Here is a 27,165-nt window from a genome sequence, read left to right as displayed (position 1 = left end):
GTGCCCTAGGATATGATCTATTTTGAAGAAGGTTCCGTGGGCTGCTGTGAAGAATGTATATTGTGTAGAAGTTGGATGAAATGTTCTGTAGACATCAAGTACGTCCATTTGATCCATTGTGTATTTTAGATCTAGGATTTCTTTATTGATTCTTTGTTTGGATGACCTATTTATTGATGATAATGGGGTGTTAAAGTCTCCCACAACCACTGTGTTGGCGTTAATATATGCTTTTAGGTCTTTCGGGATATGTTTGATGAAAGTGGGTGCATTGACATTGGGTGCATACCGGTTGATGATTATTATTTCCTTTTGGTCTATTTCCCCTTTTATTAGATGGAATGTCCTTCTTTATCTCATTTGATCAATGTAGGTTTTAAGTCTACTTTGTCAGAGATAAGTATTGCTACTCCTGCCTGTTTTCGGGGGCAATTGGTTTGGTAAATCTTCTTTCAACCTTTCATCCTAAGCCTATGCTTATTTCTGTCAGTGAGATGGGTCTCCTGTAAGCAACAAATTGTTGGATCTTCCTTTTTAATCCATTTCGTCAAACGGTGCCTTTTGATGGGTGAATTAAGTCCGTTAACATTAAGTGTTAGTTAGTACTGATTGATATGTGGTGATTCCTGTCATTTAGTTGTCTTAGTTGTTTGAGGGTTTGATTGTGTGTGCCTAAGTTGAGGTTACTCTCTACTTTCTTGCTTTTTCTTTTCCTGTGGTTTGGAGCTGCCTGTCTTTTCATGGTTAAGTTGGGTTTCACTTTCTGTGTGCAGAATCCCTTGAAGAATCTTTTGTAGTGGTGGCTTTGTGGTCACATATTGTTTTAATTTCTGCTTATCATGGAAGACTTTTATTGCTCCATCTACTTTGAATGATAGTTTTGCTGGGTAGAGTATCCTGGGGTTGAAGTTATTTTCATTCAGTGCCCAAGATCTCACCCCACGTTCTTCTTGCTTCTCTGTTGAGAAGTCTGCTGTGATTTTCATGGGTTTACCTTTGTATGTTACTTGTTTTTTCTCTCTTACAGCCTTCCATATTCTTTCCCTAGTTTCTGAGCTTGTTTTAATGATAATATGCCATGGGGTAGTTCTATTTTGATCTGGTCTGTTTGGTGTCCTGGAGTTAACATAGATTTTTAACAGGTGGGTGATCAAGGAGCTGTGGAAGGCAGACAAAGTGAAAAGTGACAAGACTTCTTCCCTCTATAGTAACATCTTCCCTCTGTAGTAACAAGGTATTGTCTGTGTTTGAAACTGAATAGAGCTTTCTTTAGCAAGTATTATTGAGTAGTCCAATTAAGTTTGAAAATTCCTTTTGTACTCCTAAATTAATTCCTGTAAAGATACAACATTTAATGATTGAAATAAAAATAACTATGTCATCAAAATCTGAGATTCTGAGATTCCTCTCTGTGTGACAGATTATCATATTTGTTGTCTATAAGCAATATATATCATATATGGGTCTTTTTAGACAATCTGAAATAGTGGTTTATTTGTGCAGTGCAGGTTAATTTTACAATACATTCTTAGGCTGGCATGAAGATGGGAATATGGCCATCTACCTAGCCATCTTGAACTAATACTCTTGGCTTCACAGGCATTGAGTAACACAGGTCTGATACCTTGAACAGCTACAGACCAAGTTTCATACATATTTTACACATGGATGGTTCATTACATGTATTTACATTTCTTCTTTACTCTCCTCACCTCTCTCTGCTAAATCTCATGGACCATAATGAAGTCAAGACCTAAATTGCCATGATTCAGGTTTTGACTCAAGGAAAACTTTCCAAAGATTGTTGAGAAGACCATGTTTGTATCAATCTCAGCATGTCTTTTGTCCCATGGCAGATTTCACTAAAGGCTATCGGCTTTTATTAATGTTTTGTCCATGTTGCAGTTTAGAGGAAGGAGTTTAAATTAGGAACATACAAAGTCTTTGATAAGAGAGTTTCCAAAACCTTTTTTATTTTGATGAGGGAATGAAATGTGAAAGTTAGATTTCCACTTAATCATACTGCTACAAAAATGCCCAGCATCTAGTGCTTTTTCTGTTTGCTATTGTTAGGATTCCTCAAATTGGCATAATTATAAGTGATGTCCATGTACATATGCAGGTTAGGGGCCATCTAGGTGGCCTCACTACTTATGAAACCCATGCCAGATAGCAGAGAGCTGGAAAGTGGAGGAGCTGTGACTGATAGAACTAAAAAATATGGTAGTCCTGAAAAAAAGTCTGATTTTTCCATAATAATTTCAGCATAGGGCTGCCAAATGACACAGCAATTCCACTCCTGAGTGTAGACCCATGAAAATTGCAAACATATATCCGCACAAAATTTTGTAAACAAATGCACATAGCAGCAGCATTGCTCATAATGGCTAAAAACAGAAACCAACCAAATGTTTAATGAATAAACATAATGTGGATAGAATAGGGAGAATGGGGACAGTAAAATTAATAGGTAAAGGGCTTGCTTTCAGGAACAAGATAATGATGATACAAAATATCATGAGTTTATGAAAAGTCACTTTTGGCAAATTTCATGTTATATGTAATTTTCCATTTTTTTTTGTCTTTTCTTTTTTGGTTTTGGAATTGAACCCAGAGCCTCATGCATGCTAGGCACGCACTCTACCACTGAGCTACATCCCAGCCCAAATTTACGTGTTTTTAAACTATCTAATAAGTGATAAATCCATATATGAATCATTCTTAAAATATTTTTACTTAGGTATTTAATACAGCTGAGAAATAACAAAGGGAATACTAATCATTGCAATTTAGCTACAGGTGAACTGATCTTGGGCAAAGAATCATGCTAACAAAAATGTTTTCTAGGAATTAATTTTCCTTATTGCAATTCTGAAATTTATACAAAGAAATAAGACATTGTGGAGTTTTTCCCCTCTAAAATGATGTTCTTGTTTTGATGCAAGATTGACCATCCAAAGGATAAATTTGTTAAGAATGATTTAATCTGAATAACAGTATTTTTTATATTTGTATAGTACTTCAAGCTCCCTGAGGTTTAATTACCCTCTTCATCAGTTGTGGAAACTGAAGCTTAGACCAGTTATGTGAATTTGCTTATGGTCATATAGCTTCCAGGGCACAGTTGCAATCCAGTGTTTAAGCTGCAAACCAACATCTCTTCCACTCTAAAATCCACTTGCTATCATTGGAAAACCATGTGTAAAGAGCAGAGTCCCTTCATCCCAGTTATCAGCAAGATACTACTTCCACCTGTACCCACAGCAGTAACAATGGGCTCTAATATCTTTATCTGGAATGATGATCTTAAAATCTTAGCATACATATGTTATGTAGCTTAATCTTTTCTCACTTTTTACATTGCAGTTCTTTGGAACATAAAGAAAAATGGTGCTCACTCATTGAAAGGTATTTTTCCATTGTACATATTTTAATTCTTTAATTTGTGATAAAAGAAGCAAAGTCCCTGAAAGCCAGTATTCTCAAACTATTCCACTTTTTACTCACAGCCATTATAAGCCTACCCTCAAAACAATTCTTACTTCCATTTTCCTTGGTGGCTACTATAAATAGTGTTCTCTAGTTGACATGCACTCTTTGTTTATATTTGGGAAGTTTTGGTTACAGCTCTTACCCTTTTGTTCTCTTCAACCCATATATTAGAGCTAACTTTATTCTTGAAACGTATATTAAATTCTCATAAACACAGGGTTACTTACTTCAGAGAACATACTGTTTCCTGCCTTTGAACTCAGGAAGGTGTTTGTCCCTCCCAGCCAGGCAAGAATGCTTTGAGGACTGGATCTGCTTCACAAATCTCACATTCCAGGGCAACGTGTTATCCTCTGGGCCATGTCTCATTTTCCTGAAATATTTTTTCATATTTTCAAATGCATAATTGGTCTTGCTAAGTTTTTCCATATGCTTTTAAATATAACATAATAAAGATGGATAACTTTTAACAACGTAGGCTTTTTTTTGGAAAATGTGCTATCTACTTCATTTTATAATTTTTGGTTATTATTGAATCATTAGAAACATTCAATCTAATAAAAGAGAAGGACCATCAGAAGAGCCTTGAGCTCCTAATCTTCATGAAAGACATCCAGTACTCTGTAAGTGTTTTTAAGACCAAAAAGAAAATTTCAAGTTCCTGATTTAGGCAGAGAGAGAGAGAGACAAAAAGAGAGAGAAAGACAGAAGGGGGGGGTGGAGAGAGAGAGAGAAGAGAATTTATAAAGTATCAAATTGCACTAACGTCTTTCAAAATAGGAAACAAGTTGGAGGAGTAAAAAGGGGGTTAAGAAAGAGTAATAGAGGTTATATACTTGATGAAAGTACATTATATACATGAATGTAAATAACACAAACTACTTTGTATAATTTATGCTACTAAAAATATATTCTCTTTGGAATAAATTCACTTTCTCCCTCAATATGTTATAGCTGCCTTTAAAATGAAGACCCATTACTAATATATTTCTTTTTAAGTATTATGTTAAAAAGTATGCTTTAGTGTAAATTTGTTTAAAAGTTTATTATTAAAAGAAAATGTCATTTGGAAAATGTATTTTTATGTATGCTTGTTTTTGTGCACATATATATCTAAATTCCAGGCAATATGAAGCAAGAGTACTCCATGCTAGGTACAATGCTTAAGCTTAGAGAAAGTATTTCAAATTAAAGGTACATAAGATATACTGGTTGTTGTAATAAAGTAATTTTCCCAAGCAGATATTTCTTACTGCAATTAAGTTTTTATTCAAATTTCGCTACTTGCATCCAGAGTGATTTCAGATGTTTTCATAAAAATAGTGTTTATGTATTTTAATATACTTTTGTGTCTTTGCAAATTGTAAGCATACATTGAAATAAAAATGACTAATATCATATTTCCTTTATAATCACTTATTTGATGATATTTTGCCTCATTTATTTTATTATACATTTTCTCTTTCCCTAGAAAAGTGTATAGGTACAATTTTTTTGAAGGTCAGTTACATTTACCATGGCCCTCTATCCTTAAGTACATATATATATAAGATATATATAACATATGCATAAGATATATTATATATCATATATATATATAAGATGTACATATATGATATAATGTATATGTATGTGTGCACAATACTGGTGTTTGAGTCCACGACCTCACACATTGGCATATGCAAATCAAGTGATTTATGACTGAGGTAGATCCCTAGCCAATATAATTTTATCTACTATTCATCTTCCAGTTTTTCATTTCACCCCAATAGTGTTCCCTTTTCAGAACAGGATCTTCTAGTGTCAGACATTGCATTTTGCAATTATTTTGAATGCAGAGGTTTGATAAGTCTTTCATTCTTAAGAACATCAGGATTTAGTTGAGCTAGCTGAGTGGGATGACACTTTTAAGGGATCAGCATGTGTCTCCTTCATCTTTTTTAATGCTATTGAGGACAAAACTTGTACCTTCAATACTATGCAATAGTTGATTTCTGAAACTTCGGTAGAGTAGCCTGGATGTTCACAATGATGAACGAAATATTGTAGGTATTTTTATGGCAAGTAGTTCTGTATAGTGATTCTGAATTACACAAAATAGTATTGAAGGTGGAAATAAATAGTACCAAAACATTTCCTAGACAATACAAAGGCAGCAGATTGTTCTGACCTTTTTCCATGCACCAGATGCATGGTGAAAGTGAGAAGAGACTGGATAGTTCTCATGTAAGGAAGCACATCCTTGTCTCTGCCTGCTTGATTTCAATGGTGGTTACATTTAGAATTTGTCATGGAATACATCTTGACATTTTAAAAAGTCAATTTTACTTAGGTCCAATTTACAAAAGAATAAACATTTTGAATGTACTGGTTTTTGTCTCATAATGTGAAGATCTAAATCATCTTGAGCCATTTTTTGTCTCATAATGTGAAGATCTAAATCATCTTGAGCATGGCTTCAGCTCTTGAGAATTGGGGACATTTGCATGATCTTTATATATCAAGTAATACTTTAACTCATCTGGAAAACAAAGTCACATTTGACTTTTTTTTCCAAATATTTTGATAAATATTGAAACTTTATTTTTTGCTGGGAGCTAGTGGCACATGTCTGTAATTCTAGCTACTTGGGAGGGTGAGATCAGGACCATGGTTTGAGGATGCCCAGGCAAAAGTTAACAAGACCCGCCTCTCCCATCTCAATCACTGTTCATGGTGGGATGTGCCTTTTATCCCAGCTAGCTTGGAGATTGAGATCAGGAGGGTTGTGGCTCCAGACCAGTATGGGGAAGAAAAGTTTTTGAGACTCCCTTTCAACAGAAAAAAGATGAACATAGTGGCACATGCCTGTCACGTATTGTCTACAAGAATACCATATGGAATGAGTACGTATGTTATTGTAATTATCGTTTTGAATTTACCACATTCACTTACCATTTTAACTTACTATGATACCATGTATAATTTTGAAATTACCCACTTTCTTGAGAGCTTGTTTGGAGGTTCTAGCAGGGGAGCGCAGCTACTTGTATACCCTTGACCGAAGAACGGTCCTCCTCTATCGGGGATGGTCGTCCTCTTCGACCGAGCGCGCAGCTTTGGGAGGGACGCACATGGAGCGGTGAGGGAGGAAGGGGACACCCGCCTAGCCAGCCAGATCAGCCGAATCAACCCTGGCGATCAATGTGGTGACAGATGTCGCAGCCAGATCACCCTCACATCCACCCACTTTCTTATAAACAATATAAATTAGAAAATGATTAGAATTTCAAAGTATTTTTTTTTCTTTATGGTGGAATTTTAAAATTGTGAGGAAGAGATTTCTGACATCTTAAAGACTACAGAAACTTTACTTCTAACTAAATTCTAAGCTAAAGCTTGTACCATCCAGATATTTTAGCCCAAGAAACTCTGACTTCCCTGAGTATGGAGGATTTGAACCATACTTTTGGGTTCTGAAACACATTTTCACAATTCTTAGGCTCTAAGTAGCACAATGTGAAATGAATGGATTTAAGATGATTTGTTCATAAACACCTAATGAATTCTGGCTAGACTTCATGGATAAGCCTGTAATCCTAGATACATAGAAGCTAGAGATTGGAAGTATTGTGGTTCAAGGCCAGCCTGGGCAAAAAAAAAAATGTTGTTGAGACCTCCATGTCTGACTAACACTCAAAGGTAGAGCACCTGCCCAGATATGCCAGGCCCTGGGTGATTCTCAGCACCCCACCCACCCACCCCCACTCACACAAATCCAATTAACAAATTCCAGGATCATCTGTCATGTCAATCAGTTAGTCTACCATAAGGCAAAATACAATGAATTATAAAAGTGTTTCCTTAACTTTATTTTTAATATAATTTTAAGGCTGTTTGTTTGTTTGCCAGAGTCCTGTTATGTAGATCAGGCTGGCCTCAAATTTGTAGTCAATCCTCTTGCCTCAGGCCTTTGTTGTGCTGGTATTGCAGGAGTGTGACACCACGCACAGTAGCTGTTAAGTGTTCTTTAAACACTGTTTATCAGGTAACACAATCCTCATTGTAAATCTATCTAATGTTACAAAATCTACATGGATAGTAATTTTCTTATTTTATGATAATATATTTTGAAATTCAGATGGTTCAATGGTATCAACTCAGAATCCCTTTAACCCTTTTCAGGTTTTCTACAAATTATCTTTCTATTTTATAGAATCATTTGCAATTTGGGATGTAGTAGAAATGACTTTATTTCCTGCAGACAGGAATGGAACTAAAATTATGGAAGGTTTCATTGCCTGAAGAGAAAGTTCTCTCTACGTAGTGGTTTTTTGAAAATGTCTTTTATAGCCAGTTTTTCTGATTTTAGTAGAACTGATTGAGATGCAAAGAAATAAAAGCTATACTATCAAAACATAATGTAGGTAGAGAAGGAAAGGGTTCAGCTCCTCCTTTTGAAACTACTGTCTGCCTTTTGTGGAATCAGCCTCAGTATTCAAGACCAGTCCCCATGCTCTCTCTGAATACTGAATTTTCTCTTTCTCAACTAAGCTGTTGTATTTCAAATGCTACAGATCCTTTATTTGAAGAGAAATGTGTTATACTGAAATGCTTTCTACTGACTTCACATTATATAAAGGAATGAAAAACATTTACAGTCAAGGGTGTGTGCTCTACATGTGCTTTACTTTGTCATCACCTGACAGCAAGCTTTGCTTGTTGAATATGGATAATAATTTGACAATGACTGGTAATCATGTGCTTTGGGAATTTTAAGTTATAGCATTTTTCTCATTTTTTATAGCCTGTTACTGTGACTACAACAAGTACTGATACAGTGAATGATATTATCAAGAAAACACTTTCAATACCAGGAATAAATGTAAGTTACTTGCAACTGACTTTTAAATTGAAAGATAACTTTGATTTTTGAGATTTTTGAAAGATAACTTTGATTTTTGATTGGTTGCATTGTGGAGAGTAGATCCATGCTCCTTCAGAAGCCATAGACAAGAATCTGGAGTAATCTATTGGAGGCTCCGAAGTGTATAGGAGTTACTTAAATCAGCACTGTTAAAACTGTAGCCACCTCATGGATAGAATAGCATAGCATCTACACTGATACAAATTCCTTTCCATTTTAGAAACACAGAAATGTCAAGGAGCTATGTTCTTCAAGAATCTATTGTGAATTACTTTTTTGTGATACTTAGTCCTTTTTGTCTCTCAGGGCTGCGAGAAGGAGTACCTGCTATCCTTCAATTCTGGAAAAAAAGAAGCTCCATTCACACTTATTGGAAAATGTCAGGAAGAGATCTAAAATGTGATTGATTGGGTTTGAAGTTGTGCCTCTAAAGTATTGATTGTTGTTTGACACTTAAATACCTCTAAACATAAAAATGGCCCACAATATTCACTTGTACATTTTAGAAATAATTACCTAGCACTTACTCTATCACAGGTAGTTGGAAACCTGGTACAGATAATGAGAAGTTTGGTACTGATTTTTCACATAAAATAGTGAAATTTTTCTTTTAAAAAAAAGAATATTTTTTTGTTCATGACATTTAAATTAGATAGGAAATTAATTTTTCTCATTTATTGCTCCTGCTCAATAAAAATCCACTGTCCCATTTTCTAAAGACTAGAGAGCCTCTCTTTTGTAAGGATCTTCTAAAATTCAGCCATTGCTGTGAATTCATGTATAAATATTAAATTAAAACAAGTCTATACTCAGAACTTTTCTCAGCATAAATAGAAAATGAGATAATCAGACTCCTAAAGTCTTCCGTTACTGACCAACCTGTATTTTGTATTTACTAGGTTGCATTTTCCAGCATGTCTTTTTGAAGTTAATGATACATTATTCATCTTTAAAATACTTATTGGAACAATTAGCTAGAAGAAAAATTCACAGGTTTTCAGGGTGGTTGAAGAAACAAAGCCATTCCAGCACATGAAGGGCTATGATAAATTGCATATGCTGTAGTGAAGAGAAGATAATTTCTGCTGATAATCATAGAGCATTTTCCTTTTTAATAATGTTGATATTTTTGTAAAATTGGGTCAGCAATAAAATAAATTAGAGAAGGGAATAGTGGAAACATTTATCTTAATATGCTGTATTAATTTGATAAAATATTGTCTCAATAATAACTGAAAGGTTTGGAACACCTTCACCCATGGCTAGCTCTAAGGCACTCTAAGAGCCTAGTGTTCATGAAGACCCCTTATCAGCCTTTCTGAATCCATTATTTTTAAGGTACTCTTGGTTCTCAAGTGTGGATCAACTCCTGGTCATCCTGATGCCTTTGTTTTATTGTATTGATGACAGATAGGTTTCTTCTACCCAAAAGTCAAAAGTTGCTGCATTTCTTGGTCTGAATGCACCATTGACATTGTGTCTGTGCCAGGCAAAGAGGACAAGCAAGAGTTCACCAAAGTATATCAGTGAAAAGTGAGAAATGGATGAAAGGGAGCTTATATATACCTCCTAGATAATGAAATTCATTTTACAGCACAGTATGTTTGAGAATTCTTTGGGTTTTTTTTAATTAAATTTTTTTTCCTTTATTCATATGTGCATACAATGTTTGGGTCATTTCTTCCCCCTTCCCCCCGCCCCCCCTTACCGCCTCACCACCTCCCTCTCTCCTCCTGCCCCCTCACTACCAGGCAGAAACTATTTTGCCCTTATCTCTAATTTTGTTGAAGAGAGAGTATAAGCAATACTAGGAAGGACCAAGGGTTTTTGCTAGTTGAGATAAGGATAGCTATAAAGGGAGTTGACTCACATTGCTTTCCTGTACATGTGTGTTACCTTCTAAATTAATTCTTCTCCAACTAATCTTTTCTCTAGTTCCTGGTGCCCTTCTCCTATTGGCCTCAGTTCCTTTAAAGTATCTGGTTTAGTTTCTCTGCATTGAGGGCAACAAATACATCTAGATTTTTGGGTGGCTTACCTATCCTCATACCTCCCTTATGTGCTCTTGCTTTATCATTTGATCAAAGTCAATCCCCTTGTTACATTTACCCTTGTTCTAATGTCTGCGTGTAAGGGAGAACATACGATTTTTGGTCTTTTGGGCCAGGCTAACCTCACTCAAAATGATGTTCCCCAGTTCCATCCATTTACTTGAGAATGATAAGATTTCATTCTTCTTCATGGCTGCATAAAATTCCATTGTGTGTAAGTACCACATTTTCTTAATCCATTCTTCAATAGTGGGGCATCTGGGCTGTTTCCATATCTTAGCTGTTGTGCATAGAGCTGCAATAAACATGGGTGTCCAAGTGCCTCTGGAGTAATCTGTGTCACATTCTTTTGGGTATATCCCCAAGAATGGTGTTGCTGGATCATATGGTAGATCTATGTTTAGATTTTTAAGAAGCCTCCAAAATTTTTTCTAGAGTGGTTGAACTAGTTTGCATTCCCACCAGCAGTGTAAAAGGGTTCCTTTTGCCCTGCATCCACGCCAACACCTGTTGTTAGTGGTGTTGCTAATGGTGGCTATTCTAACGTATGAGGTGGAATCTTAGTGTGGTTTTAAGTTGCATTTCCTTTATGGCTAGAGATGGTGAGCATTTTTTCATGTGTTTTTTGGCCATTTGAATTTTTTCTTTGGAGAAAGTTCTCTTTAGTTCACTTGCCCATTTCTTTATTGGTTCCTTAATTTTGGGAGAATTTAGTTTTTTGAGTTCCCTGTATATTCTGGTTATCAGTCCTTTGTCTGATGTGTCGCTGGCAAATATTTTCTCCCACTCTGTGGGTGGTCTCTTCAGTTTAGAGACCATTTCTTTGGCTGAGCAGAAGCTTTTTAGTTTTATGAAGTCCCATTTATCTATGCTATCTCTTAGTTGCTGTGCTGCTGGGGTTTCATTGAGAAAGCCCTTCCCTATACCTACTAACTTCAGAGTATTTCCTACTCTTTCCTGTATCAACATTAGAGTTTGGGTTCTGATATTAAGATCCTTGATCCATTTTGAGTTAATCTTGGTATAGGGTGATATACATGGATCTAGTTTCAGTTTTTTGCAGACCGCTAACCAGTTTTCCCAGCAGTTTTTGTTGAAGAGGCTGTCTTTTCTCCATCGTATATTTTTACCGTGTTTGTCAAAGATAAGTTGGTTATAGTTGTGTGGCTTTATATCCAGGTCCTCTGTTCTGTTCCACTGGTATTCATGTCTGTTTTTGTGCCAGTACCATGTTGTTTTTATTGCTATTGCTTTGTAATATATTTTGAAGTCCATGTTGTGATACCTCCAGCGTTGTTCTTTGACTGAGTATTGCCTTGGCTATTTGTGGCCTCTTGCGTTTCCATATAAATTTAACGGTAGATTTTTCAATCTCTTTGATAAATGTCATTGGGATTTTGATGGGAATTGCATTAAACAGGTAGATTGCTTTTAGGAGTATAGACATTTTTACTATGCTGATTCTACAAATCCATGAGCATGGGAGATCTCTCCCCTTTCTATTGTCTTCCTCAATCTCTTTCTTTAGAAGTTTATAGTTTTCCTTGTAAAGGTCATTCACATCCTTTGTTAAGTTTGCACCTAGGTATTTGATTTTTTTAGGCTATTATAAATGGAATTGTTTCCATATATTCTTTCTCAGTTTGTTCAGTATTAGTGTATAGAAATGCTAATGGTTTTTCTATGTTGATTTTATATCCTGCTACCTTGCTATAGCTGATGATGGTGTCTAGGAGCTTTTGAGTAGTGTTTTTTGGGTCTTTAAGGTGTAGGATCATACTGTCTTCAAATAGGGATATTTTGACAGTTTCTTTACCTGTTTCTATTCCCTTTATTCCTTCTTCTCTCCTAATTGCTCTGGCTAGGAATTCCAGTACTATGTTGAATAGGAGTGGAGGTCATGAACATCCTTGTCTTGTTCCTGATTTTAGAGGGAATGGTTTCAGTTTTTCACCGTTAAGGATAATGCTGGCTGCAGGTTTATCATATATAGCTTTTATAATGTTGAGGTACTTTCCTTCTGTTCCTAGTTTTCTTAGAGCTTTTATCATGAAATGGTGTTGGTTCTTATCAAAGACTTTTTCTGCATCTACTGAGATGATCAAGTGGTTTTTGTCTTTGCTTCTGTTAATGTGGTGTATTACGTTTATTGATTTTTGTATATTGAACCACCCTTGCATTCCTGGGATGAAGCCTACTTGGTCGTGGTCAATGATCTTTTTGATGTGTTGTTGAATTTGGTTTGCCATTATTTTATTGAGGATTTTTGCACCAATGTTCATTAAGGAGATTGGCCTAAAGTTCTCCTTTTTGGAGGTGTCTTTGCCTGGTTTTGGGGGGTCTATCAATCTCATTTATTTTTTCCAAGATCCAACTTTTGTTTTACTAATTCTTTGTATGGTTTTTTTGGTTTCTATTTCATTGATTTCTGCTCTTATTTTTATTATTTCTCTCTTGCTGTTTGTTTTGGGATTTGCTTCATCTTGTTTTTCTAGGAGTTTGAGATGTATCATTAGGTCATTGATTTGGGATCTTTCAGTCTTTTTAATATATGCGCTCATGGCTATAAACTTTCCTGTCAGGACTGCCTTTGCTGTGTCCCCTAGGTTCCGGTAGGTTGTGTTTTCATTTTCATTGACTCCCAGGAACCTTTTAATTTCCTCTTTTATTTCATCAATGACCCATTGCTCACTAAGCAATGAGTTACTCAGTTTCCAGCTGTTTGCATACTGTGTTTATTTTTGTTGTTGAGTTCTAGTTTTACTGCATTGTGATCAGATAGTATGCATGGTATAATTTCTATTTTCTTATTGCTGAGGCTTGCTTTGTGCCCTAGGATATGATCTATTTTGGAGAAGGTTCCGTGGGCTGCTGAGAAGAATGTATATTGTGTAGAAGTTGGATGAAATGTTCTCTAGACATCAACTAGGTCCATTTGATCTGTGGTTGTTTTAGATCTAGAATTTCTTTATTGATTTTTTATTTAGATGATCTATCTATTGATGATAGTGGGGTGTTAAAGTCTCCCACAACCACTGTGTTGGAGTTAATATATGCTTTTAGGTCCTTCAGGGTATGTTTGATGAAATTGGGTGTGTTGACATTGGGTGCATATAGGTTGATAATTATTTCCTTTTGATCTATTTCCCCTTTTATTAGTATGGAATATCCTTCTTTATCACGTTTGATCAATATAGGTTTGAAGTCTATTTTGTCCGAGATAAGTATTGCTACTCCTGCCTGTTTTTGGTGGCCATTGGCTTGGTAAATCATCTTCCAGCCTTTCATCCTAAGCCTGTGCTTATTTCTGTTGATGAGATGGGTCTCCTGTAAGCCACAAATTCTTGAATCTTCCTATTTAACCCAGTTTGTCAAATGGTGCCTTTTAATGGGGGAATTAATCTGTTACCATTAAGTGTTAGCATTGATAAGTATGTGGTGATTCCTGTCATTTAATTGTCTTAGTTGTTTGAGGGTTTGATTGTGTGTGCCTAAGTTAAGGTTACTCTCTACTTTCTTGCTTTTTCTTTTCCTGTAGTTTGGTGCTGCCTGCCCTTTCATGGTTAAGTTGGGTTTCACTTTCTGTGTGCAGAATCCCTTGAAGAATCTTTTGTAGTGGTGGCTTTGTGGTCACATATTGTTTTAGTTTCTGCTTATCATGGAAGACTTTTATAGCTCCATTTATTTTGAATGATAGTTTTTCTGTGTAGAGTATCCTAGGGTTGAAGTTATTTTCATTCAGTGCCCGGAAGAACTCACCCCAAGCTGTTCTTGCTTTTAATGTTCCTGTTGAGAAGTCTGCTGTGATTTTGATGGGTTTACCTTTGTATGTTATTTGTTTATTCTCTCTTACAGCCTTCAATATTCTTTCTCTGGCCTCTGTACTTGTTTTAATGATAATATGTTGTGGGGTAGTTCTATTGTGGTCAGGTCTGTTTGGAGTTCTGGAAGCCTGCTGTACCTGTATGGGCATATTTTTCTTTAGATTTGGGAAATTTTCTGTAATTATTTTTTTGAATATATTATGCATTCCTTTTGCTGGCACCTCTTCTTCAATGCCCATGATTCTCCGGGTTGGTCTTTTGATGGAGTCAGTCGGTCCTTGCATTTTCTTTTCACAAGTCTTGAGTTGTTTATAGTTCTTAGGTTTTTCCTTTAATTACCATTTCATCTTTGAGTTCTGAGATTCTGTCTTCTGCTTGTTCTGTTCTGGTGGATTGGCCTTCCATTTTGTTTTGCATTTCTGTTTCGTTCTTTTCAGGATATGGCTTTCCATATCCTGAGTCCCTTCCTCTTTAATGTTGTCTATTTTTTCCTGAGTTCATTTATCTCTTTATTTATTGTGTTCTTTGTTTCACTTTGGTGTTTATACAGTGCTTCTATAGTTTATTTTGTTTGTTCTTGTGCTTTCTCAAATTCTCTATTTTTGTTGTCTTGGAATTTGAGTGTCTCCTGTACATTTTGGTTGACCATATCCAGTATCATCTCTATAAAATTCTCATGGATTACTTGAAGGATTTCTTATTTCAGGGTGTTCTTGTGGGCTTCAGTGGGTTCTTTGGCATGGTTTATCTTTGTTTTGTTGGAGTCTGGGTCTGGGTATCTGTTTTCTTCATTTCCCTCTGGTTCCTGTAGTAATTTATTATTGGGGGAAAATGGTTTCCCTCTTTTTTCCATCTTCCCATCATTGCCCTTGCTATTGTTATTGTCCCTGTACTGTGTGCAATTAAGTATTGTCTAGGTTGTAATAATAACAATGGTGATATCTAGAATGGAAGGGTGAGAGGAGAGGGAATGCAAAGAAGGTAAAGAAAAAGGGAAAACAAAGAAACAAACAAAAATACAGCCAAAGAAATAAACAGGGAGAGATAGTGTACTGATTAACGATAAGCTAAACAGGCATTAGAGAGACAGAGAGAGGATAATAATAAAATAAAAATACCTAAGTTCAAATGCAATAAAGTTTCAGTCTTAATAACTTTGGTGTTAGTCCTTCAGCCTGCAGTCCTGGTGTTGGTGTCTGAGAAGTAGTCCTGTTGTCTCATCAAAGGGGAAAAAATTTTTAAAATCCCAAGTTCAAATGCAATAGTTTCATTTAGTCCTTCAGCAGCCAGTCTTAGTTCTGTAGTGGTCTCATCAAAGGAAGAGGAAAAGAAAAAAAGAGTATGGAGACAGCTTTGTGAATGTCTATCTGAGGCTGCGGCTTACCTGCCACCTACTGTCAGCCATCTGCTGCAGGCTTTATTTATTGTAGATCTCAGGAATGAGCTTTACACTCACCTAGCCCAACAGGCTTTATTTATTTAGAGTTCTGGACGCATGCCCCTTTTGTTTTCTCCAGTATACAGCCCTACACATCTGTTGCAATTGCAGTCTTTTTAAAAAATGATTTAAAGTTCACATGGGGAGGTGCCCCTCCCCCACTCTTGGGTGGAGCTGCCACACTTTAGCCAAGGTTGGAAGCCTTCCTCTCTCCAGGCACACTGGGGGAGGTGGCACTACTCCTGCCTTCTCTGGCCAGCTTGTTTATTTACAGTTTGCATGAGGGAGTACGCCTCCCCACCACTCTGGTGGAGTTTTCCCCACGACAGCCATTGTTACAAGCTTTCCCTGCTCCAGGGTTGCTGGGCAGGTGCTGCCACTCCTGCCTTCTCCGGCCAGCTTGTTTATTTACAGTTTGCATGGAGAGTGCTCTTCCCCTACTCTCCTGTAGAGCATGCCACACTTTAGCTGCTGTTACAAGCCTTCCCCTCTCCAAGCACACTGGGGAGGTGGCGCCAAACCCGCCTTCTCTGGCTGTCCTGTTTATTTACAGTTTGCAAGAGGGATTGCCCCTCCCCCACTCTCCAGAGATCAGGGCACCCTGACGTCTTTGCTACCTGTCTTGTCTTTTTTTTTTTTTAAAGCTTCTTGTTTATTATTCAGTTTGGTTTTTTTCTCTTTTGTCCCTGGGTGGGTGTCAATCTGTCTGGAGGCTATGCTGATTCGTCCCAGGGTTGTCTGTGGGAATACCATGTGCTGCTTAGCTCACCTAGTGGTCTGCTTCTCCCAAGCAGGTTAGGAGCTGGTGTCTGGCAGCGTGGGAGCCTTCATGCTTTCTGTGTTTAACATGGAATGGGGATGCTATGTGCAGGCTGGGGGTGTGGAGGTGTTGGAGTTTTGCCTCTTTTTGATGGTTTTTCCTGCAAGGTGTATCTCCAGCGTCTCTCCAAGATTTTACTTTAGGAAGCATGCTTTCTGCTTCCTCCCTCTAGTCGCCATCTTGGGGAAAAAATTGAGAATCCTTTGTAAAGGAAGTAATTCAGAGCAGTGTTTTGTACTTTGTTTCTGGTTTCTAATACCCCACAGCCTTCCGTCTGCTCACTTTCTGTCTGGAAACACTGGGAGGACGGCAGTGTGAGCGAAGCCTAAGGAAAACCACTCCACTGCTCAGGAGTAGCCCTGATTTGAGAACTGGCAAAGGAAAACAAAATCTCTTTTGATAAAACTGACATCGCATATGACAATCTTACCTATTCTTGGCATGAATAGTTCAATTTTTAAAGTATATTAACTAATGTCCACCAATATATTTTCTTCCATGTTTACAAGTCTCTGCAGTAGGGAGGACAAGTGTTTAAAATGATGAGTGGAAGGTTAGAGGATTCAAGCTCTTAAGGTACTCTAAGGTATAAAAATTTGGGTGATGTCAAGGCAGAAACTAGAAGGCCTTAAATAGTCACCATTGTACAATTCAGTGATGGATCTATGCATTCCAAGCAAGGCAACATATTTATGCTTTTTTAAAATTTTATTTTATCATTTTTACATTTACTTACATTTACTTACTCCTCCTATTCCCTCCCCCACCCCTTCCCCCACCCCCCCTTCACAGCAGAATCTTTTCTGCCTTCTTGTTCTCCGATTTTGGATTTTGTTAAAGAGAACACATAGGAGATAATAAGACATAGCGTTTTTGCTAGTTTGAGATAAAGATAACTATACAGAGAGATTCCTAACATTGCTTCCATGCACCTGTGTATTGCAACCCACATTGGTTCATCTCTGCCAGTCATCTTCACTATTTCCTGGTCCTCTTCCCACAGTGGCCTCTGCCAGTTTAAGATTACTATATTCATTCCTCTACAGTGAGCACATTAAGCACATTCAAATTTTAGGTTTCCTTCCCTTTCCCTATTCCTCCCTTGTGCAGTCTGCCCTTAGTGTATGATCCATATCCAATGATATTATTGTGTTTAGGTTATGTTATGCCTATTATCCACATATGAGGGAGAACATGTGATTTTTGGCCTTCTGAGCTTGGCTAACTTTGCTTAAGATGATGTTCTCCAGTTCCATCCATTAACTTGCAAATGACAAAATTTCATTCTTCTTTGTGACTGAGTAAAATTCCATTGTGTATAAATACCACATTTTCTTAATCCATTCATTGGTAGTAGGTCATCTTGGCTATTTCCATAGCTTGACTATTGTGAATAGTGCTGCAATAAAACATGGGTTTGCAGGTGCCTTTGTAGTAACCTGAGTCACATTCTTTCAGGCATATCCCTAGGAGTGGTACTGCTGGATTGTATGGCAGATCTATTTTAAGTTTTTTTTAAGATGCCTCTATTCTGTTTTCTATCATGGTTGTACTAATTTACATTCCCATCATGCAGTTCCTTTTTCCCCCTGCATACTCACCAACATTTGTTGTTGTTGGTGTTCTTGATGCTAACTATTCTAACAGGAGTGTGGTGTAATCTTAATGTGGCTTTGATTTACATTTCCTTTTCAGTCAGGGATGACGAGCATTTTTTCATGTGTTTTTTTAGCCATTTGGATTTCTTCCTTTGAAAGAATACTGTTGAAGTCAGTTGCCCACTTTTTTTTTTTTGGTTCATTAATTTTGGGGGAATTTAGTTTTTTGAGCTCCCTGTATATTCTTACTATCAGTCCTTTGTGTAATGTATAAGGAAATATTTTCTCCCATTCTGTGGGTGATCTCCAGTTTGGAGCCTATTTCTTTTGTTGTGCAGAAGCTTTTTAATTCCACTTAGTCCCATTTGTCCATCCTTCCTCTTAGTTGCTGGGCTGCTGAAGTTCTGCAATATAAGTGTTGCTTCCAGGGTATTGCTGCTCTTTTGTGTACTAACTTCAAGGTTTTGGGACTGATATTAAAGTCCTTAATCCACTTTGATACTAGTACAGGGTGACAGGCATGGATCTAGTTTCAGTTTTCTGCTGGTAGGTAACCACTTTTCCCAGAAACATTTGTCTTTTCTCCATTGTATGTTTTGGCACCTTTGTCAAAAATAAGGCATAGCTGTGTGGATTCATATCTGGGTCCTCTATTCTGTTCCACAAGTATTCATATCTGTTTTTGTACCAGTTCCATGCTGCTGTTTTTGCTATGGCTCTATATGTAAGATTAGTTGAAATTGTGAGGGAAGACTGCCCTCTCGTGCAGGGTGGTCAGAGCTGTTGTTTTCACTAGGCAGCAGCTGCATTGCTCTTCTTCTGCAGCTCTATTTGGTCAGCTCCTCCCTGTCTCAGAGACCAGCTCTGGGATCCACCACCTGCCCTGCTTTGGGAGGTTGGCCTGTTGCCCCACCCCAGCTCTCAGCCTTTGTGATTTTTCCCAGCCTCTGCTGGGTACTAATGGCTCCTCTGAGAGGTTGGCTTGTCTCCCTACTCCTGCTTTCAGCCTTTATGCCTCTCTCCATGTCTTCTGGCTGCTGGTGGCTCTTCTGGGATGCTGGCTTGTTGCCCCACCCCTGCTTTCAGCCTTTGCTGCTTTTCCTGCAGTTCACTGAGAGTTTGGCTTCTTGCCCTACCACAATTCTCTGGGCAGGTTCTGTGTTCTACCCCCTTCTCTGCTGTCACTGTTAGATTACAGTCCATTCTTTATGTTTCTAAGTTTTGCTGGGGGAGGTCAGTCTGCCCAGGGGCTGCACTGGATTATTTTCCCGAGTGTTAGGTAGGGGAGTCATGCATGGTACCTAATGCTCACCTTTTCATTCTGCAGTTTCACACAAGCAGCTTTGGAGCCAGCTGGTGAGGAGAAATTACTCTGCTTTTTTTCCTATGTGAAGGCTTTCCATGGGCTAGGGGTTCAGGATGCTGCAGAGTTTGATTCTGATTGATGGTCTGTCTTCTGCTTATTGTGAGAAAGAAAGAAAAAAGAAGAGAAACAGCTGAGGGGCTTTTTTCCCAGGGCCAGACATGCCTTGCTGGCTGTGCTGCAAGGGATTTTTGTCACTGTTCAGTGCAATTAATGGCTGATTAATTCAAAGAGTCAGTCTTTGAATTTTATTTGCACCTAATGTGATGGTAGTTATTATTTTGGCTAGGAGCAATCAGAATTACCCAATTGTAGCTCCAACGTCTCAAGGAGTTTTCTGGTGATATGGAGCTTAGGATTTCTGATTCCCTACCCTAGCTGCCATTTGGGATCCTCAAAGGTGTTCTTTTTTTTTTTTTGTAAATCTCTTTATTAAACTCCTGTGCTTGGGCACCTGTTTTCCAATGGTCTCCTCAATAAGTGTGCATAATTCACACTCAGGAGACACAGAATCCTTCACTCCATAGACCCCAAGAGAACCAAGATCATACCAATGTTTGTGAGCTCAGCCAAAGGTAAGTTTGATCACACCCATCACCATCAGCCTGAATTAATATTTCAGTTTTTCTCCACACAGGACATGAATTTCCGTACGCTATTGAAATGAACCACCTTGGAGATAAGGCATTCATGCCACAGGGACTGAAAAAGTTAACTTCTTTGACCCTCCAGGATTGCATTAGGCAGCAAGTGTCCCCAGACCTCGGAGGCCTGTTTTTCCTAGAGCCAAGGCATCCAACCACGGGCAAGCAGGGAAGCAGTGAGTACCTTCCCTTCCTTCATGTACTATCTCTTAGCTCATGCCTCCATTCCTGACCAAAAAAATTCATGACCCATAGGCATTCTCCATGCAGTGTGAGGAGGTAGTACAGGCAGGAACCCAATACTCACTCAGAATCAGGCTTAGAATGCCTCTAATGACTGAAGTTAACACACAGTCCCTATTAGGAGGATTTTTTCAATTCTCCATAGAGATAATTGCTCTCTTATATGTATCCCCAGAGCACTTTAGACAAAGAGTTATGCATGCACACATTTGTGTGTCTCATTAAAGGATTATCTCTGGAGTTATGGATTCTCATATCTTACCCATCCCACAGTTGCTGCTTAGAAGACAGGGGCTAGAGTAGTCATGACTGCATGATTTAGGTACACTTGTAATGGATAGGTTTGAGTAATGACTTATGGTATTAAATGGAATCTATACTTAATGTGAAGTGTCTTTAGGATTTTGTCCTGAATTCAGATCCAACTCTAACCCAAGGCCAGTTTACATTCCACATATGCCACAGATGTATATGTAGTCTAGAATTGCAAAGAACATTATCAGTCAGGGACTTTTTATTAATCTTACTTACTGTTTGTTCCTCAAATATTAAAGAATTCTCCCTCTGATATTTAGTGATACAGATGTATTATAATTTTGGGATATATTTTGTCTGGAGCAGAGTTTCTTCTTATTTTATTGTTGTCCTTTTGTTATTCTATAAGCCCACAGTTTATGATTTTTACATTTTTTTCATACCCTAATTTGATCATGGAAAGTTCACTAACCTAATTCATTCTAGGACTGTTTAATACCTGCTGGGTTTCTGTACAGTTAGGTTGAATTACCACCCCATATTTTCATGGCACCCGTATACACTTTTATTCATTACATAGACAATATGATCTCTCCTATCAAATAACATATGTCACAAAATACCTAGCTCAGTGTGAAAATATTTTTGAGAAAGTATTAGACTTGTTATTTGCTTTGCTGTCAGACTTTGCTCATAGAATAGCTCACGTATATATCTTTGTATCAAGGGACAGGGAACTATTTTTTTCTTAAGACTAAGTAAGAGAATGTATTTTGGGTAATTTTAGGAATAATAAAATCTGAGAAACAATTCAACCTGTGTATTTACATTCGTAGTCATCAATTTGTCCATATTATCATACAGGAAAATCCTCTAGGATTCAAGAATGTGTGCACTTTCTTCTTTTCTACCTTTTGTGTTGTTGCAAGTATGTACAACAGGTAGAGAGGTAGCATTAATTCTGGAGGCTGCCAACTGAAATGAAAATAGGGGTAGAGCTTGCTTTGTAAAGAGGAGAATGTTTTCTAGGCTGCCTTAAACTGAGTGAGGGATCAATTTAATTTCATCAAGAGTGCTATGAATCATGCCTTGTTCTGAGGAGTACATTAGTCCAATGAGGTATAGATAGTATCCTTCAGGGTAAGCAGAGTAATTAAACCTAAAGGAGCTTTGAATAAATTGTCCAAGTAGGTGGCAAAGCCAGAAATCCACACTGGCATCTAATTCAGCCCAACAAGCATTGCCCCCATGTTTTTATACATAGCAAATGCCAGAAAAGCCAAGTGAGCAGTTATTTAAACATATTTGGTCAAATGTCAGTCATCTTGCAAATGTTGGCTTACCTGTTATGTTTTTAAATATTTGGTATATGTTACTTAATAAAATATGAAGGTACCATGTGTGGAAAACATTCATAGCTGATCAGTACAAATTTTGGACTCAGGTTTGAACACAGACTGCACAGTGAATTGACCAGAGGCTGACTGAGGCAGGCTGTGTCAGTAAGGGCAGATGCCCTTGATGGGATAGAGTTGACCTTGGTTACATGTTTAGAAAGTCAAACAGGAGAAGATTTGCTTTGAAAGTAGAACATTATAAAACAACTGGAGTTTTAGCTTTAAAAATGGGATATGACATGTCAATTAATCAAGCGTATTTACCATCTGGAATTTTCTCTAATTAGGTGTTGATGGTCTTGTGATACATTGCTACAGGCCAGAGAGAACACTGTCTAAGATGCATTCACATGGGAAGAATTAAGCTGAGTCTGATCAGGCCCACTGGGTCTAACCACCAGTGAACTGGTTTTGACAAAAAAAGAATATATTAACTCTGCAAGCCAATTAACCAGTTTCAGAATGTGGGAGATTTACAGTACAAATAGCTCAGTTCTTCTACTATGTATTGTACCTAGCACACAATAAAATGAACATGGTGGGAATAAGGTGAAATAAGTGAAACACTAAATGAAATAATCTCCCTTCCTCTTTGATCCAGAGCCAATAACAGATAAAGGAAGATGCTCTTTCATGAATTGGATGTTTCACCATCATTCTAGATCCTGCCACAACAACAACTTCTATGAAACCCCACCATCCACAAGGACAGGACTACTCATCGGTACTTCTGTCACAGGTATTTGTGAGAATGATAGTCCACCATCTCCAATTCTGGGGAAGAGAGCTAATTGTTACATATTACTTTTAAAATTTTGCTGTCCTAGGGAAGCAAATTCTATTCATGGCCTAAGATTTAGGTGAAAAAGCTCATGGTAAAAGCATGAAAGTATGGTTTATGGAATATGTGTTTCATTTCCCAGAAAGATTCCAAACAGAAGCAAGAATCCTTCACACATGAATAGGTAAATAAAGTGTCTAAGAAGAATGGACCCTTGCACATTCAAAACATGACTGTTTTCTATAAATTCAGTTAGTTTAACACTTATATTTTGTGGCAAGAACATACACCTCATATTTTCAGGGCAAAAGCTTAAACTTTCATTGGTCACATAGACAACATGAATTCTTTTATCAAATAAGATGATACATCACAAAAGGCAAAGCTAAATCTCAAAATACATTTAAGAAAGAACCAGACTTGATGGTTACTTTGCTTAATAAATTTTGTCATCGAATTGCAGTACACACATGTTTGTATCGAGGGGCATCATTCTCAATTTTCCAATTGAAGCAAAATGCAGAATAATTTGGGCAATTTTATTCATAAGAAAATCAGATCAACAGATTGTATACAAATCAACCTGAATATTTGCATGCACACTAATCCAACATTTACACATACTGATACAGAGGAAAAATCCTCAAGGATTTCAGGTGTGTGCTTTCTTCTTTCTCAGCTTTTGAATTGGTTGGGGTCTAAAGCCGTGCAGAGGAGAGGCATTGGCTAAAGGATATTTATTCAATGAATGGTACAAACTATCTTTGAAATAAATGGGGATTTTTCTCATATACTCCTTGCCTCCAACATTCACCCCCAGTGTTAGGGACGTGACACTGAAGAAATAAAGGAAAGATGACCTGTTGTCACATACTATTTTTAAAAAGTTATTGTCCTAGGGAAACAAAATCTATTCATGGCCTAAAGATTTACACAAAAAAATATTGAAAGTAATAGGTCTGTGGGACATGTGTATTATTTCCTAAGAAGATTCAAACCAGAAGCAATAATCAGTCACAGAATAAATAGGAAAATGGTGTGTCTAGGAAAAAAATGTAACCTTGCACATTCATACAGAGTTTCTTTTACCTCAAAATAGACATCAATGGGGAGCTGCAGGTGAGCATTGGGCAGGCATTAGGAGATAGGCCACCCCCGCCCCCCATGCTAGCCAAGGGCACTGACCTGTCTTTCTTCTCTCTCAGGTGTAGATGCTGACAAACTTGATGTGGATGACTACTGCTTAGAGTCTAATGGCTTTACTATACCCTCAGCCCTGGATTTTGTCTCAGAAGATGAAATGTTGACACCGCTAGAGAGATTAGACAAGAATGCTTCAAGTGAGGACGTATTTAACAGACAAATGGTGGCCCAGAGTTTGCTGGTTACATTGAGGGCTGTCAGTGACAATGAAAGAGACTGTATTGCTGTTATGAAATGAATTAGTAAATTAGCTGATGGTTCAGAATCAACTGTGAGAGCAGAGCTAATGAAACAGATGCCTCACATTGCATTGTTTTGCAAAGTTAACTGGCATTCAAGAACATATGCTTTTTCCAAATACTTACTACCTATTGTCATTAGATATCTCAGAGAGCCGAATAAGGAGGTGTGGGAAACAAGTCTGGAAGCTTTGCTGGCTCTTCTGGAGCAGGAACCGATTGAGCGATTTGATGTGGAGACCAAAGTATGGCCTCTGATCAAGGAGCTATCAGCCCCAGAAAGTGATGACTTCATGAAAGCAGAAGTTCTGCCTATCATGTGTAAGATAGCCCCCATGGTTGGGAAGGATATTGCAGAATGTCTTATCCTTCCTAGATTTTGTGAGATGTGCTGTGATTACAGAATGCTTCATGTTTGAAAGGTCTGCGCTGACAATATTGGAAATACTTGCAGTGTAGTTGGCCAGCAAGCTACTGAGAAAATGCTGCTGCCAAGGTTTTTGCAGCTGTGTTATGATAACATACGGGGAGTCAGGAAGGCTTGTGCTGCATGCTTCATGGCAGTTTCACGTGCAACACATCAAGAAATTCAAAGGACCCTGCTATTAACACTATTTGTGGACTTGATCAATGATCCCTCATGTTGGGTTCGCCAAGCAGCTTTTCAGTCTTTGGGACCTTTCATAAGTACTTTTGCTAATCCATCTAGCTCAGGACAACATTTTAAAGATGAAAAAAAAGTTCAGAAGATAAAAATAGGATTCAAGGTCAAAACATTGCTGAGGATGGGAAAATCAGACAAGAAACTGTTTCTACAGATCTCAGTACCACTAATTCCAGCATCAAACTGGGAAACATACTGGAAGATGGTGCTGCTAAAACTTGTAGAAACTCTTCATGTGAAATACGCATTCCAGTGGATAGCTCTTTACTCTGTACTTTGTCCTCAGAATCTAATAAGGAAACAGCCAGCAATAAAATTGATAATAAATGTGGTAACCAATCTGTATTCCCACCAGAGGTTGGCACCAATTCACAAGATTGCACTCACTTAGATCAGGAAGCATGCAACTCTTTCAATTTCCAGAGAGCTCTTCATCATGAACTTGATCATCCTGAGCTTAAACAGCCTGAACAGCACTCTGGGAAGAGATTCTGCCCAGAGAGACCAGAAGTAGTATCTGAAGTTCCTGTGCCAGGTTCTACCAGGAAAGAACTGGAAGAATCAATAAAAAACCTAGAGCCCCACATTGATGATCCAGATGTTAAAGCACAGGTGGAAGTGCTGTCCACTGTGCTGCATGCTTCCTGGCTGGATGCTCATGAGGAAACCTTCAGTACAGAAAAGAAACATGAGGTGCAAGAAGAGTTGGATATGGTAAATGAGATACCTAGTTGTAACATAAATCAAAATAATTTTGTGCCTTTAGTCAGTGATGCTGTTGACAATATAGACACCACTGCTCACCATGTCCACAGCCATGCTGATGCAAGCACCAGCAGTGGCTTCAGCTCTGAGGAGAGGAGGCCTGAAGTGCAAGATGTTGTACCCCAGGTTTTATTGGATCAGTACTTGTCAATGACCAATCCCTCTCTTGCAGACACAGTTGACACTGAAATCACTAAGCATTGTGCATACAGCCTGCCAGGTGTGGCCCTGACACTTGGCAGGAGGAATTGGCACTACCTGAGAGAGACGTACAAGACTCTGGCATCAGACGCACAATACAAAGTTCGAAGAACTTTGGCATTCTCCATGCATGAGTTTGCACTTATCCTCAGAGAGCAGTTGACAGCTGCAGATCTGGTTCCAATTTTTAATCAATTTTTAAAAGATGTTGATGAAGTCAGGATAGGTGTCCTTAAACACTTGCATGATTTTCTGAAGCTTCTTCATATTGACAAAAGGAGAGAATATCTTTTTCAACTTCAGGGATTTTTAGTGGCGGGTAACAGTATAAATTGGCGTTTTCAAGCTGAACTGGCTCAGCAGCTGATTTTACTTCTACAATTATATAGTCCCAAAGATGTTTATGACTATTTATGTCCCATTGCTCTGAAACTCTGTGCAAACAAAATTTCTTCTGTTCGTTGGATTTCATACAAGCTTGTCAGCAAGATGGTGAAGAAGCTTCACAGGGAGACACCTGTGACCTTTGGAGCTGATCTCATCCATGAGCTGGTAGAGAATTTTGGGAGGTGTCCCAAGTGGTCTGGTTGGCAAGCCTTTGTCTTCATCTGCCAGAATGTCATTGAAGATGATTGCCTCCCCATGGAGCAGTTTACTGTACATTTGATGCCATATTTGCTGATCTTGGTGAATGACAAGGTTCCAAATGTTAGAGTGTTACTTGCAAAAACATTAAGACAAACTCTCCTTAAAAAAGAATGGTTCTTAACATCTGCTAGTTGTTATCAGGAAGCAGTGGAGCAAACCATCATGGCACTTCAGATGGACCAAGACAGTGATGTGAAATATTTTGCAAGCAAACATCCTGCCAGTATCAAAGTCTCTGAAGATGTCCCAGCACACCTTCCTCAACCTGAACGTTGGTGTTCTGCTTCCACAAAAGCTGAAGTTCAACCTCCCCACAAGGGTCTGTAATAGCTGTGGGTGTAGAGAACTTCTTCTCATTGACTCCTTGGCAGGTACCAGTTGCCTACACTCTGTACCAGGGGTTATAATAGTTAAAGAGAAAATACAAGAGTCTTAAGTCATACTGTTAGAATTGTTATGGTACAAGTTTCCTTACTTGTGAATTTATTAATAAGATGTATAAAGAGATATATAAACTTTTGGGTTTTTTCTAGATGTTTACAAATAAATGTGGTTTGTGAATAAATGTGATTTGTGACCTGTATTAATGATTTAGTATAAAATGGAAAAACTAGATAAAACCATTTTTCTTAA

General features: G+C 37.9%; 1 protein-coding gene across 1 annotated transcript in view; it reads left to right on the top strand.

Annotated features, from left to right (window-relative positions):
• The window catches only part of LOC141410805 (serine/threonine-protein phosphatase 4 regulatory subunit 1-like), a 50,168-nt gene extending 23,309 nt beyond the window's left edge, over positions 1-26,859 (top strand). Inside the window, 4 exon segments of the mRNA XM_074041123.1 lie at positions 19,994-20,067; positions 20,130-20,312; positions 24,018-24,986; positions 24,989-26,859. Of these exon segments, the coding sequence (XP_073897224.1) occupies positions 19,994-20,067; positions 20,130-20,312; positions 24,018-24,986; positions 24,989-26,859 (3,097 nt within the window).
• Positions 26,860-27,165: the final 306 nt, after the last annotated feature.

Source organism: Castor canadensis, chromosome 9 (assembly GCF_047511655.1).
Source record: "Castor canadensis chromosome 9, mCasCan1.hap1v2, whole genome shotgun sequence".
Lineage (NCBI taxonomy): Eukaryota > Metazoa > Chordata > Mammalia > Rodentia > Castoridae > Castor > Castor canadensis.
Note: the sequence above shows the minus strand (reverse complement) of the source record. Positions and strands in the feature narration are given on the sequence as shown.